This window comes from Melospiza georgiana, chromosome 28 (assembly GCF_028018845.1).
Source record: "Melospiza georgiana isolate bMelGeo1 chromosome 28, bMelGeo1.pri, whole genome shotgun sequence".
In the NCBI taxonomy this organism is placed as follows: Eukaryota; Metazoa; Chordata; class Aves; order Passeriformes; family Passerellidae; genus Melospiza; species Melospiza georgiana.
Window position 1 is genome coordinate 2,450,104 of NC_080457.1, and position 11,987 is coordinate 2,462,090.

General features: G+C 42.5%; 2 protein-coding genes across 4 annotated transcripts; both read right to left on the reverse strand.

The window, feature by feature from the left end:
• Window positions 1-1,960: 1,960 nt before the first annotated feature.
• Window positions 1,961-5,289, reverse strand: KRT12 (keratin 12). Of its 2 annotated transcripts, none has more exons than XM_058041587.1 (8): window positions 4,645-5,289; window positions 4,232-4,314; window positions 3,856-4,012; window positions 3,425-3,586; window positions 3,201-3,326; window positions 2,628-2,839; window positions 2,276-2,358; window positions 1,961-2,058 (listed from the first exon to the last, which is right to left on the reverse strand). In XM_058041587.1, the coding sequence occupies exons 1-8, from the start codon at window positions 5,287-5,289 to the stop codon at window positions 1,961-1,963; spliced, it is 1,566 nt and encodes a 521-aa protein (XP_057897570.1). The 2 variants fall into 2 exon arrangements, with proteins under 2 accessions (XP_057897570.1, XP_057897569.1); XM_058041586.1 differs by having other exon boundaries at window positions 2,622-2,839.
• Window positions 5,290-7,005: 1,716 nt separating this feature from the next.
• LOC131094120 (keratin, type I cytoskeletal 20-like) lies at window positions 7,006-11,987 on the reverse strand. Of its 2 annotated transcripts, XM_058041595.1 has the most exons (8): window positions 11,562-11,987; window positions 10,101-10,183; window positions 9,739-9,895; window positions 9,076-9,237; window positions 8,869-8,994; window positions 8,473-8,693; window positions 7,873-7,913; window positions 7,006-7,228 (listed from the first exon to the last, which is right to left on the reverse strand). In XM_058041595.1, exons 1-8 carry the CDS (start codon window positions 11,985-11,987, stop codon window positions 7,131-7,133), a joined length of 1,314 nt encoding a protein of 437 aa, XP_057897578.1. In that variant the 3' UTR covers window positions 7,006-7,130. The 2 variants fall into 2 exon arrangements, with proteins under 2 accessions (XP_057897578.1, XP_057897579.1); XM_058041596.1 differs by lacking the exon at window positions 7,873-7,913 and having other exon boundaries at window positions 7,131-7,272.

Below are 11,987 nucleotides of genomic sequence, written 5' to 3' on the forward strand. Positions count from 1 at the left end.
CTCCCATCCTCCCCGGCTCCCGGCTCCGCTGCCGGCGGCGCGGGGCTGCGGCCGCGGGGCCGTTAAAGCGGCAGCGGCCCAATTTGGGGAGTGCAGGGGGCTCAGAGCCTGTCAGCCCGTCCTGGCAGCAGGTTACTGCAGCAAAGGATAGCGCTAAAAGAACCATTCCTAAATTAAGCGCCCAAAATAATATATCAACGTCTTAATGGTTTTTGTGACGCTGTAACTGTGGGGTTTTATAACCTCAGAAATGTGAGGGCAAGAGAGAGAAAGCAAAGGATAAAGTTGCAGCTGCCCAGCATGAAGTGCTCTGGCAAGAGGACATGGAAAGGCAGAGCTTTCCAGCAGCACAGCTGGGTTGCTGGCAGTGTCACTGGCAGGTGTCTCCACCATTGTTAGGGATGTCACAGAATTTCCATCCCTGAAGGTAATTGAGACACAGTGAGATGAAGCTTCGAGGTCTGACCTGAGCCTCTGTTGAGGACTGTCCCATTTCAGAAACGAGCTGGGCTCCTGGGCATCCTCTTTTATGGGCAGAAACACCACAAGGAGGGAGAGGAACCAGCACTTCTGGTGGTGAGTAGTGCTGGTGCAACTTGTGGTAAGGGCTTTGGCTCCTCTTCTGCAGGGTAAGTTCTGGTGAATGTACACTCATCACTGCTGTCAGGAAAAGGGTCTGGGTTGTCTCTGATGGTGTTTCAGAACCTGTGCCAGGTGTTGGTGTGCTCAATACACACAACACACGATATATGTGGGGTTCTTCCCCTTTCCTGGCAGCTCCCAGGCAGGCCCAGCACAGGTTGTCTGGTGTGCTGTGCTTCTTCATTTCCTGCTCACTGGAGCACTGTGTGATCCCAATGTTCTTGTCTGCTAAGAGTGACTCTTACCTATTTCCTTTTACCTCTTGTTTATTTTTTTTTCAGTAGTGCACAATACGAGATATGCATTTAAAAAATTCCAATTTCAATAGAAATTTAAAATTTAGCAAAGAGAGAAATGCATTTTTGGCTCTAAATGAGAATATACAATAAAACAGGCAGTAAACTTTCATAAGACACACATCTTTTTAAAGTCAAAGTATTGTACCACTTAAAAGTCTCCTGCTGTAAAAAGGCTTCCCTGTTCTTGGCTGTGTCTGTTGGCACATGTGAAAGGATCCTGTGTTTGGATTTTCTTTTCCTTAGCTGACTGTCTTCCAGTTGTTGTCCACTCTCTTTTCTAAAAGTGTCTTAATTATCCTTGTTCTGTGTAGTTCTAAAACCAAAATATTGTCCGTGTTTGTCATTGATGGGATGAGAACATTTACATAAGAAAAGCGTTAGGAATCCATCAGACAAATATAAGGTATTGCACTTGGGATGGTATAAACTAATGCTTTCTTTTTCTATCTTTTTTTTCAGGTGTAAAGGGAACACCTGGCTATGAGATTGCTGAAGGCTAAAGGTAGGTAGGTGTAAGCAGTTGCATCTTTCCTAGGACTTATGGAAATTTGAATTCTAGCTGCTTTCAATGTTCATGTTTTATTGCTGGCTCACCACACAGCTGGAGGGGGTTGTGGAGAATAAAGGGAGACCCATACATTAAAGCTTGTGAGTACTTTTTATTAGGGATGAAAACTGAAAAATGAGATTAGAACAGCAAAATTATTTTATCTATTGATTACTAAAGATTATAAAAAGGCAATTCTGATTAAATGTGTGCTTCATATTTCTGGTTATTGAACAGAGATTTGATGATATTTTTAAAGAACACAATGGAAATCATACAGGTAAGGCCGATAGAGTGAAGCAGGAAATGTATTGTATGTCTGCAAGGAATGAAAGGACAAAGTGCCAACTTTGTCTTATTTAAAAGATTGTGAGTACAAAGCCAAGTGTTTTATCACTTCATACAAAAGAATAAAGTTATTTATCCATTTTGGCTGGGAGCAAATGGATTCTTTGCCACATCAGATTGTGCCTCATATCTTCTCTTCAACTTCCTTAACGTGGGATGCAACAACTTTTCCATCTACCACTTCTTCGACAATTGTCTTGATCTTTCTAGTTTTGGTTGGATCTAAACATCATGAACAAAACAAAGAATATTTATCAGTGTGTTAAAAATGATAAACCAAAGCAGCACATGACCAGGTACCCCCTTTTCCCCCTTTTCCTTTCCAGCTGGCTTCTGATTTTAATGAACTCTCTGATGTAGTTAAACAGGATAACATGTATTATTTGATTTGTAAGAATGACTTTAGAAACAAAATATTACTCAATCAAGTTCTGCCTACCTTGAGAAGAGTCCAGTGATTGTGTTTGAGATTTGGACCCTGTCAGGGATGAGCTTTCAAGTGTAACTGCCTGTCCAGCACCCCTAAAAGGGAATCAGAGACATCACTATTGCAGGAGGTGTGATAGGATCAGGATAAATTCCCTTTTCATGGTGACATTGATAGGTTATTTAAATAGTGAGCAGAATGGCTCACTCTCCTCAGTCACAGTGATATTTCAGATCACTGTATGTGCCTTATTGTCACTTGGAGAATGTTCCACTTATTTCACCTCTTTTTTTCCTGGAAAGGATTTTGCTACAGAAAATAAACGCAAGGAGATATTTTGTGTCAAGCAGTTCCTTACACAAACTCTCCATCCAGCAGGCGCCGGTAGGTTTCAATCTCCATTTCCAGACGAGTCTTGATGTCTAGGAGCTGCTGGTACTCCGCGTTCTGGCGCTCCATGTCAGCCCTGACCTGGAAAAGCTGCGACTCCAGGTTCCCAATCTGCATTTGGATTTGTGACAGCTGAGCGCAGTAACCACCTTCTGTTTCTGCTAAAGTGTCTTCCAGGGATTTTTTCTGTGTAAAGATATTAAATAATTTCTGGTTAAAGAAAAAAATCTCTTAACAAAACCAACTGAAGTAGTTTAAGGGAGTGAGCACAGCTGCATTACTGAGAAGGTTTTATTTTCTTCTTGAAAACACTGGTTTGAAAACTTTCCTTTGTCACTTCCCTAAATGTAATGTAAAACTCATCTGCTTTGTGACATGCTCTTTGCAATCCAGTTAGATATATTACTGCTATTTAGGAACCAAAAGAATATAGGGTTTAATCGGAAAGAAATGCAAATCCTCAATTCTATGGAATAGGATTAGGTCTAAAAAGACTTTTGAAGTTGCTGAATTGGCTCTGAGCAGTCAGCAGCTTCCCAGAACGTACCATGGCGAGCTGAGACTGCAGCTCTATTTCCAAGCTCTGGAGAGTCCTTTTCAAATCTGTGATCTCGCTCTTTCCTGACTGGAGCTGCTCAGTGTGAGTGGAGATTTCCCTTTTCAGCTCCCCGCTCTGAAATGACAAGGAAGAATGGGGTGTAATTTTACTGTTCCAAGTATTGAACTCATTTTCCCATGCATTTCACTGAGTTTGCTCTCTCTGGTTGTTACTTTTTCATTGAACCACGCCTCGGCCTCTTTACGGTTTTGCTCAGCAATGACTTCATATTGTCCTCTCATATCATTCAGAAGCTTGGTCAGATCAGTCCCTGGAGCAGCGTCCATTTCCACACTGACTTGGCCAAATTCACTGCTTTGGATGCCCTGAAGCTCCTGGAGACATTGAAAATAAAGAGAAGGTTCTGTTAATAAAAGACAAAATAGTTATACCAAAATATATGTAAAGAAATATAAATGATACAAATTCTGTTTCAACAAGGATCTGTAGATTGTTTGTCGTACTCTTTCAGCAAACTCAAAAATTGACAGCAAACAGAACCTATAATGAAACCCAGGAACTCCCACTGGCTTAAACAAGGGAGTAATTTGATGTGTCACAATTTCATGTATCTTGTTATCAATTCACAAAGGAAAAAAAATACCTCTTCATGATTCTTCTTGAGATAAGCCAGTTCTTCATTCAGGCTTTCAATCTGCATCTCCAGATCTGCCCTGGTCATGGTCAGCTCATCCAGGACTCTGCGCAGACCATTGATGTCAGCCTCCACGCTCTGCCGAAGAGCCACTTCATTCTCATATCTATGCATAAAGGGATTAAATATTATTTTTTACATGGCCAGTGAAGTCAAATGCAGACTATTAATGTGTTTTATTTTAGCTTTAATTTGAAAACTTAATACACATAATTATTATAATACTGTTTAATAATTCTACTACAAGTATTCTACAAAGAAAGAGATTTTTAGTACAAAAGAATTTTTTCCTTAAGGAGTTTTTATAACATTAAGATATCCTTACTTCAGTCTGAAGTCATCAGCAGCCAGTCTGGCATTATCGACCTGCAGAATGATCCTCGCGTTGTCGATGGTTGCATTGATGATCTAGAATACAGTGTTCAGAGAATGATGTTACAGCCCAAAGGCTTCATGGCTTTGCAATGGCTTTAAATTTTGTGTTCTACAAGGGTTTGTAGAACTGCATTCCATCACTGCCTTCTCCTGTATTCAGATTAGACAAATCACAGCTACAGAACTGCTTTAATGTACAGGAAAAATTCACCACGTCACCAGTGCAAGGTGACAGAGGTCACTGCAAGTGTCAGTACCAAAGGATAAACGTGCTCTTAGTTGCTGAAAGAAATTTGTTATTTTCATTAATACTATTAAGTGAGTTACAACTATAAAGATACATTTAATACATTGCTTTGCTACCTTGTTTCGAAGATCTTCAATGAGGGGGTAGAATTTACTGTAGTCATTGCCAGATCCAGGGGTGCCAGTGCCAGGGCCATTTTTCTCATACCATTCACGGATTTTGCGCTCCAGCTCAGTGTTGGCATCCTCCAGAGACCTCACTTTGTCCAGATATGCAGCCAGACGGTCGTTGAGGTTCTGCATTGTCTCTTTTTTTGAGCCAGAAAGAATGCCACCATCTCCAGCACCAGCAGGGCCAAACCCACCTCCAAAACCAGCCCCTAAGCCACCACCAAAGCCACTTCCAAAAGCAGCACCTGAACTGCTGCCCAAACCACTTCCCAAACCTCCCCCAAACCCACTGCCTAAGCCACTTCCATAGCCACCACCCAAACCACCTCCATAGCTTCCACCAAAACCACTGCTTAAGCTGCTCCCCAGTCCTGCACCTGAGCTGCCCCCAAAGCCCCCACCAAAGCCAGAGCTTGAACCCAACAGAGAAGCTGCACCAAAGCCTCCACCAGACCCCCCACCAAAGCCAAGCCCACTGCCACCAAAGCCTCCTCCACCACCAGAACTGGACATCCTCAGAGATCCCCCTCCGATTCCGCTGCGAGAGGAGAACTGCCGGGACCCGCCGCTCGTGCGCACAGAAAGGGCCATGGTGCTCGAGGTGCCTGGATCTGCCCCGTGCAGGATACAACAGACAGCGGAGCAGGAGCAGGGGCACCTTTATAGGGACAGCAGTGGGTGTTTCAGGAGGAGTCCCCACCTCCTGGGGAGAGCTTTCACTCTCTCTCTCCCTCCTCTTTGGGGGGGATGTCAGTTTAGTATGTTTTGACCAACCGAAATGGTATGTGCCAACCAAAATTGCCAATGGGAGTGGAAATCTGGTGCCCTCCAGGTATTTGTATGAGGGGAAATGGGTGGAGTGGAGCTGAGACATCACGATTGTGTTCTGCCATGTGCAATGGAGCATTTAAATCCCTCCTAAATAATTGTTTTGTCATTGCCGATGCAGTGCTTCCTGCATTTGGGGCTGTTCTTACAGGAGTTTGCTAAGTCAGCAGAGTGATCCCTTTGATCCCTGCTTCTCAGCCTGTATGGCAGGAATGTCTTTCTTTTCATAATGTTCTTCAGCCAGGAGTCTTTGCTGGATTAGTGCTCCTGGATGCTTAAGAAAAGTGACCATCAAGTGTCCAAGGGCACATGGATGTTCAGTGAGCTGCAGGGTGATCATTAATAGAAAATATGAATACCAAATAGCATTTGGAATTTGGTTTATGCCCTAACCCTTTCATCACTGAAATACCTCAGACTGATATACTTGTAATCTATAGCATATAGAGTTTGTACTTCAGAGCTGGAACTGACCTTTCTGTGTGCTAAATAGTTTGCTTTATCTCAAAATAAGAAATCTGATTTCTGTATTTGGTGCTTTCTATAATACAAATCTGAAGATCAAATGTAGCGCTTCTGGGTGCAGGTTTGAGCATGGGAACCCTCCCAAGGCAGTATATTTTTCTTTTGAAGTCATTTTGATAAATGGAAAATAGTTTTTCCTTTGTCCTGGCTTAATTATATAATTGGATTTGTCAACTGAAATGTGTTAATTTTTGATTTATCCGCACTCAGGAGCATGGGGTGCTTTTGGGGCAGAAAAGAGCGGAAGATCAAAGGTGTAAGTAAAGCATTTGTGTGGAAATGAGCTGATAGCCTGGTCTCAGTGACTCGGGGCAGTGAAAGCAGAGGATTAGTTCTTTGGCAGCTGTTTATGTACAGTACATAGCTCTGGACAGGTGAGGTTTCATAGGGAAGAGCTTTGTGTGTTTATGTTCTCAAGAGGAAAATGTAAACTCCTGGGACTGAGAATCCAGGTGTGGCACAGGGGCCTCCCTATGGGACACAGAACATTATTGGCACAGGAGGGTTTGAGAGAGAGTGAGATAATTTCAAATATATTTTTATCCATAAAATATCTTAGCTTGCCATAGTCCCTGGTGACATAATCATTCACAGAATGTGAAAAATATCAAGTAGGCTTCTTCATTTTATTTTTTCATGTTAATATATTATGAAAAGCAAATTGACACTTCTTATGTATTTGAAAATCAGGTGTTAATGAAGTAAAATTGCTTTATGTTTGAGTGGGAGTTCACATTCAGAAAAGGCGTGCTGAACTGATGCCTTAATGCATTTTAAAAACCTAATACTTCCATTTTTATCTGTGTTGGAAGCAATTATGCATTCATACCAGGCTGATTTCATTTTTTTCCATCAAGGTACTTAGTCACTATAGAAGTAAACCTAAAGTCTTCTATGTTGTGACTTACATATTTTTATTAATGCTCCCCCCACAAAAACAACAACAACAACAGATTTGCGATTTTGGCATTTTTTAATCCATCTGGGGTTAAGAGTGAATTAGTTCAGATTTTTTATAACCCTTTTCATTTTGGCATCAGCTCCATGGAACTCAGAGGCATCTCTTCTGCTGGTGCCATTTACATCTTCTCTTCAACCTCTCTAACCTCAGAGGAGACAATCTTGCCATCAACCACCTCCTCAACTATTGTCTTGATCTTCTTAAACTTACTTGATTCTGTTAAGGAAATTGAAAAGAGAAGTAATTTAATGTAATGTACACTGACAGAGTAATATTGCTGCTACATGAGGAAATATCAAAAAGCATCTTCAATCCACAGGTCCTTGAGGTAACTTGAGGTGTGGCTTCTCTTTTGGATACTGAATATGTTGCCCATAGACTGCATACTGGATTCAGTAACTCTCTAGCACTCTTGATAGTTTTGCTTTTGTTTAGCACAGACTTGTAGACCTAAAACTTTGGAATAGACTTAGACCAAACTGGAAATTTTTACGATGAAACTGAATATGTTAATTGGAAGTCTCAGTCTCCCTGTGCAGCTAGCAGGGAGAAGCAGATGCTTCTGCAGTTCTCCAGAGGGGAATTCAGTAACTCTCTGTTGTTCTTTTGGGTCTCTAAGGACTCACAGAATCACAGAATGGGTAAGGTGAGTCTATGATTTTATACTGGGCACCTGAATTGTATATATAAACCCAGGTTTATCAGTCCTCATAGGGTAACCAAACAGTTGATTGCTTTCTTGATGTGAGATTCCACTGGCTGATTATTTGCTCTGAATCTGCTGTTTTCTATCAGGCTACTTCATTCCATAACATTTCAACAGGCCACCATCAAAACAGAAAGAAGTTGGTGGGACATACCTTTTTCTGTCACCTCTACTGTTGGCATCTCTTCTAAATACCTGTTCAAATTGTAAATTAGAAAATGTAAATATATGGCAACTCATGTATTGAACATCCATGTGCATTTCCTATGTGTTTGATCAGCTAATCCCCTTTCATCAAGACATTGAATCATAAGACAACTCAGTAAAACGAATTCTCTCAGTTGAAGGGAAACTTGCTAAGCATAAGCTGTAGGTACAGTTAATCTGCAGACTGATCTCTGCAATGCCAGGTACACCCGATCTAGTTCCTGAGCCAGAACAGCTGAACAGGTAGAATCTGGGGGGAAGTTCCACTTTCTGCTTAACCCACACAGACAAGCTGATCAAAAACTGCATTACAGGTGTTCCTGACATGTGAACATGGACCCAACTCCCCAGCTCACAATGACCATCTGTAGGCTGGAAGAGCCACCTCAAAATTCCACAGCAGCTTCAGTAGCCCAGCCTGAACAGCAGCCTGCTCTGATTGTGTGGCTGAGAACTGGACAATGGGCTTCCCCACCTCAAAGCAGTTGGAAAGAGGCAGTTTTGACACAAAACCCAAACCAACACACAAAGCCACATGTGTGCTCACCCGGTTTCCTCTCCCTCCAGCAGCCTGCGGTACGTGGCAATCTCCATCTCCAGGCGAGTCTTGACATCCAGCAGGATGCTGTACTCATTGTTCTGAGCCTCCATGTCGACTCGGACCTGTCTCAGCTGAGCCTCCAGACTGGAAATTGCTCCCTGTATCTGGTCAAGCTGGTGACTGTACCGTGCTTCTGTTTCAGCCAGAGAGGCTTCCAGGGTGTGTTTCTGTAGTGCATGGCAAGAACAGTGACACATTATTCAGAGAATGAATTTTTGTGTTAAAATAACCTTTTGATTGTAAAGCCCCTCATTCCTCTAATTATCTTTTAATCCTCTATTTATTACACCTCTGTGTAACTCTCTGCTATCCACAGTCCTTATTTTGCTTTTTGTAATTTACCATGTTCAGCAGGGACTGTAATTCCAGCTCCAGGTTCTGGCAGATCTGTCTCCGTTCTGTGACCTCTTTCCTTTGCACCTCCAGCCGCTCAACACTGAGGGCAACTTCCTGGTTCAGTTCTGCTGTCTGGAATGGAGAATGGAGGGACTGTGAACTGCAGCCAGGCATGACTGAGATTCTTGCTGGTGTTTAAGCTGTTGACTTTACCTGCTTTTCAAAATGTTCTTTGGCTTCTTGGCGGTTCTTTTCTGCCATTTCTTCATATTGCTTTCTCATGTTTTCCATGATAGCCGCGAGGTCAATGCCGGGAGCGGCATCCACCGCCACGTTCACAGAGCCACTGGCCTCTTTGCGCAGCCTGTCACGTTCCTGCAGCAATGGGAACTGTGTTAGCACCAGCTGCAGGGAGCTGTCACTCCTGGCCATGGGACACAAACTCAACATCCACACACACAGGACTAATCCTCAATAGTACCTTGGGGCAAGGCAACTTAATCACCTTGTAAATACTGTTTAGTGCACCTCATCTTAGAACAGTTCGCCTACTTGGTAGCAATAAATGTTATATCATAGATAAACGTATCATAAAAATTATTTCCTCAGATCCGGATCTGTGGAATGAGGGAGAAGTCATGGCTCCCATTTGTGTACTTTTGGGATGGCAGTTCCTGAACCATAAATTTTCTTAGAGAAAACCTTTACTCCTTCATTCCTCGAATGAAGGATTGTTCAGCCTTTGATCCCTGACAGCTTGCATGTCCCTTAGGGTCACACAGGGTTATGCTGCTTCCAGGAAGGATAGAAATGCTTCCTAGTGAGGTTGTTTGCCACTCAAAACCCCTCTCCATGGCAGTGGTCAGCTGTTCTCACCTCCTCATGGTTCTTCCTAAGGAAAACAAGTTCCTCAGTTATGTTCTCAATCTGGGACTCCAGGTCAGCTTGGGTCAGGGTCAGGTCGTCACGGACATGGAGCAGTCCGGTGATGTCGCTCTCCACACTCTGCCTGAGCAGGTGTTCGTTCTCAAACCTGTACAATAAAGTGCCTTTTGTCATCATTGGAATGCAACAGTTTGGAGTAAATGTTAGAATCAGTAACTACCGCAGCCATTGTGAAATTTTCATTGAACTTAAAGATGGAAAATGTTCACTTCTTGGCACCAATTCCAGTAAGTGGAAGCTTTCCTAAATAAGAGGAGCATGAAAGAGAATTGATATAAAATCATGGAACTTACTTCAGCCTGAAGTCATCAGCAGCCAGCTTGGCATTGTCAATCTGCAGGACAAGTCTGGAATTTTCCATCTGGGCAGCAGAAATCTAAAAGGAATGGTGGACAAGCAATGGAACTTTGCACAGAAATTCACACTTGATCCTTTCTTGGGAATGAGTACTGTAAGTGGGCTTCATCCTCCTTCACTTCAGCTGTCTGTTGGTTTTAAGCTAAGTTCCATCTGAAGTGCATGAAAGGAATTAGAGATGTCTAAAAGACAAATTGCCCTGCCATAAAATAAGTGTATCAAATAGTTAGGATGAACTGTTCTCTGAAGGGATATGCTTTTAAATGTTGGGAAGTAGAACTGATAAAAAAATAAAAAAGAAAGGACTGAAGGAAGTTCTGGAAACATGTTTTGACAAACCTGTCAGTCGATTGTTGGGAATATTTCATTGTTTTCAGTGGAAATTTACTATTTTAAGTAGTGATCTTTAATTTTTTTCCTGAGTGCTTGCCCTTCTTTTCTAATACACCACTTTGAAATAGACTGTTGCTAAACTATATTTAAATATGTAGATTACCATTATTACTTTCTCTAATTAAAGCCACCTAAGGCAAATATCATAGAACTAGTTAGAGTCACAGATTTTTCAGGTATGAGATTACTCACAACTGCAGGCATATATCTGGTATTACAAATTATTGAAAATCTGTCACTAGTAGCTGATAAAAAATGAACTTTTTCTTCCCAGCTAGGCCAATTACAATGTGGAAAAGTACATTTTCTACAATAGCTTATTCTCTGTCTCACTGATTGTCGGTTTTTCGGCTGTTTCAATGACTTGGAAAGGCCCGGAGTGGCTTTGGACAGCTCGCGCTTCAAAGGATGAGAAAAGGCTTCAGGTTCTTTCTCGGTCTCGGTGTTTATTAATTGTTTATCTAAAAGATTTTCTCTCGGCCTGACAGAGGTCTGCACAGCAAGCTAGCTATGAGCACACTGAGAGCCTCCAGGGCGGTCACCTATCTTTATACTCAAAATTACGTATACAATATTTATCAATTTTCTTTAATACTTTTTACTCTTATTAACTAGTGCACTTTTAGTAATAACTAATTTTAAAGTGCTAACATCACTAAAGAAGATGGAGGCTAAGAAGAAGAAGAAGAAGGACAGGACACGCCTCAATTCTTCTATCTTACTTCTTTAGACTTCTTTGTACAGAAATTTTAAACTTTGTGTCTTACACTCTAATTAACTTATCTCTTCACCATTTACTCTAGTGAAATCTTCTCATCTTCATACAGGTGTCGTCTCCCGTGTGGGATTAAAGTCTAGCCACCAGACACTTCTGGCAACATTTTAGGACTCTCGAGCCTCTCAAGGGTGGTCTCGGTGACTCTGCACATCAGTCTTGAGGTGCTGAGATCTCACAACTGATAATTGCAATTCTTATATTTAAGGAGGGCTCTATGATCTCTTACCTGATTTCGGAGTTCTTCAATTGTTTTGAAGTAGGAGCTGTAGTCCTGCCCTCCACTTACGGTGTTCTTTTCATACCATTCCCTGATCTGCATCTCAATCAGGGAGTTTGACTTCTCCAGTGAGCGCACCCTCTCCAGGTAGGCCGCCAAGCGATCGTTCAGGTTCTGCATCGTGGATTTCTCGTTGCCAGTGAGCAGCACATCGCTCCCAGTGATGCTGAGCTGGAGGCTCCCTCCCAGGCCTTGGCCAGAGCTGGTGCTGCTGGTCGATATGCGGGTGCCATAGCCCCCAGCCCCCCCATAGACACTGGGTGCCTGGATCTTCTGGAAGGACATTTTCCTGGAGGTCAGACCGCTGACACTGGGTGCAGAGGGCTGGACGCGGCTGCTCGTACTCCACTGGGTGCTGCGGGCGGAGAATGCCAT

Bases quoted from the DNA above. Each gene is read 5' to 3' on its own strand.
- KRT12 (XM_058041586.1), bottom strand. From the start codon at position 5,289: ATGGCCCTTTCTGTGCGCACGAGCGGCGGGTCCCGGCAGTTCTCCTCT. The intron at 4,013-4,231 runs GTAAGGATATCT...CTTTATGCATAG, and splicing joins GCTGATGACTTCAGACTGAA to ATATGAGAATGAAGTGGCTC. The intron at 2,059-2,275 runs GTAGGCAGAACT...CATGATGTTTAG, and splicing joins ATCACTGGACTCTTCTCAAG to ATCCAACCAAAACTAGAAAG.
- LOC131094120 (XM_058041596.1), bottom strand. From the start codon at position 11,987: ATGGCATTCTCCGCCCGCAGCACCCAGTGGAGTACGAGCAGCCGCGTC. The intron at 10,184-11,561 runs GTAAGAGATCAT...CATTCCTTTTAG, and splicing joins TTGAAGAACTCCGAAATCAG to ATTTCTGCTGCCCAGATGGA. The intron at 9,896-10,100 runs GTAAGTTCCATG...TTTATTGTACAG, and splicing joins GCTGATGACTTCAGGCTGAA to GTTTGAGAACGAACACCTGC.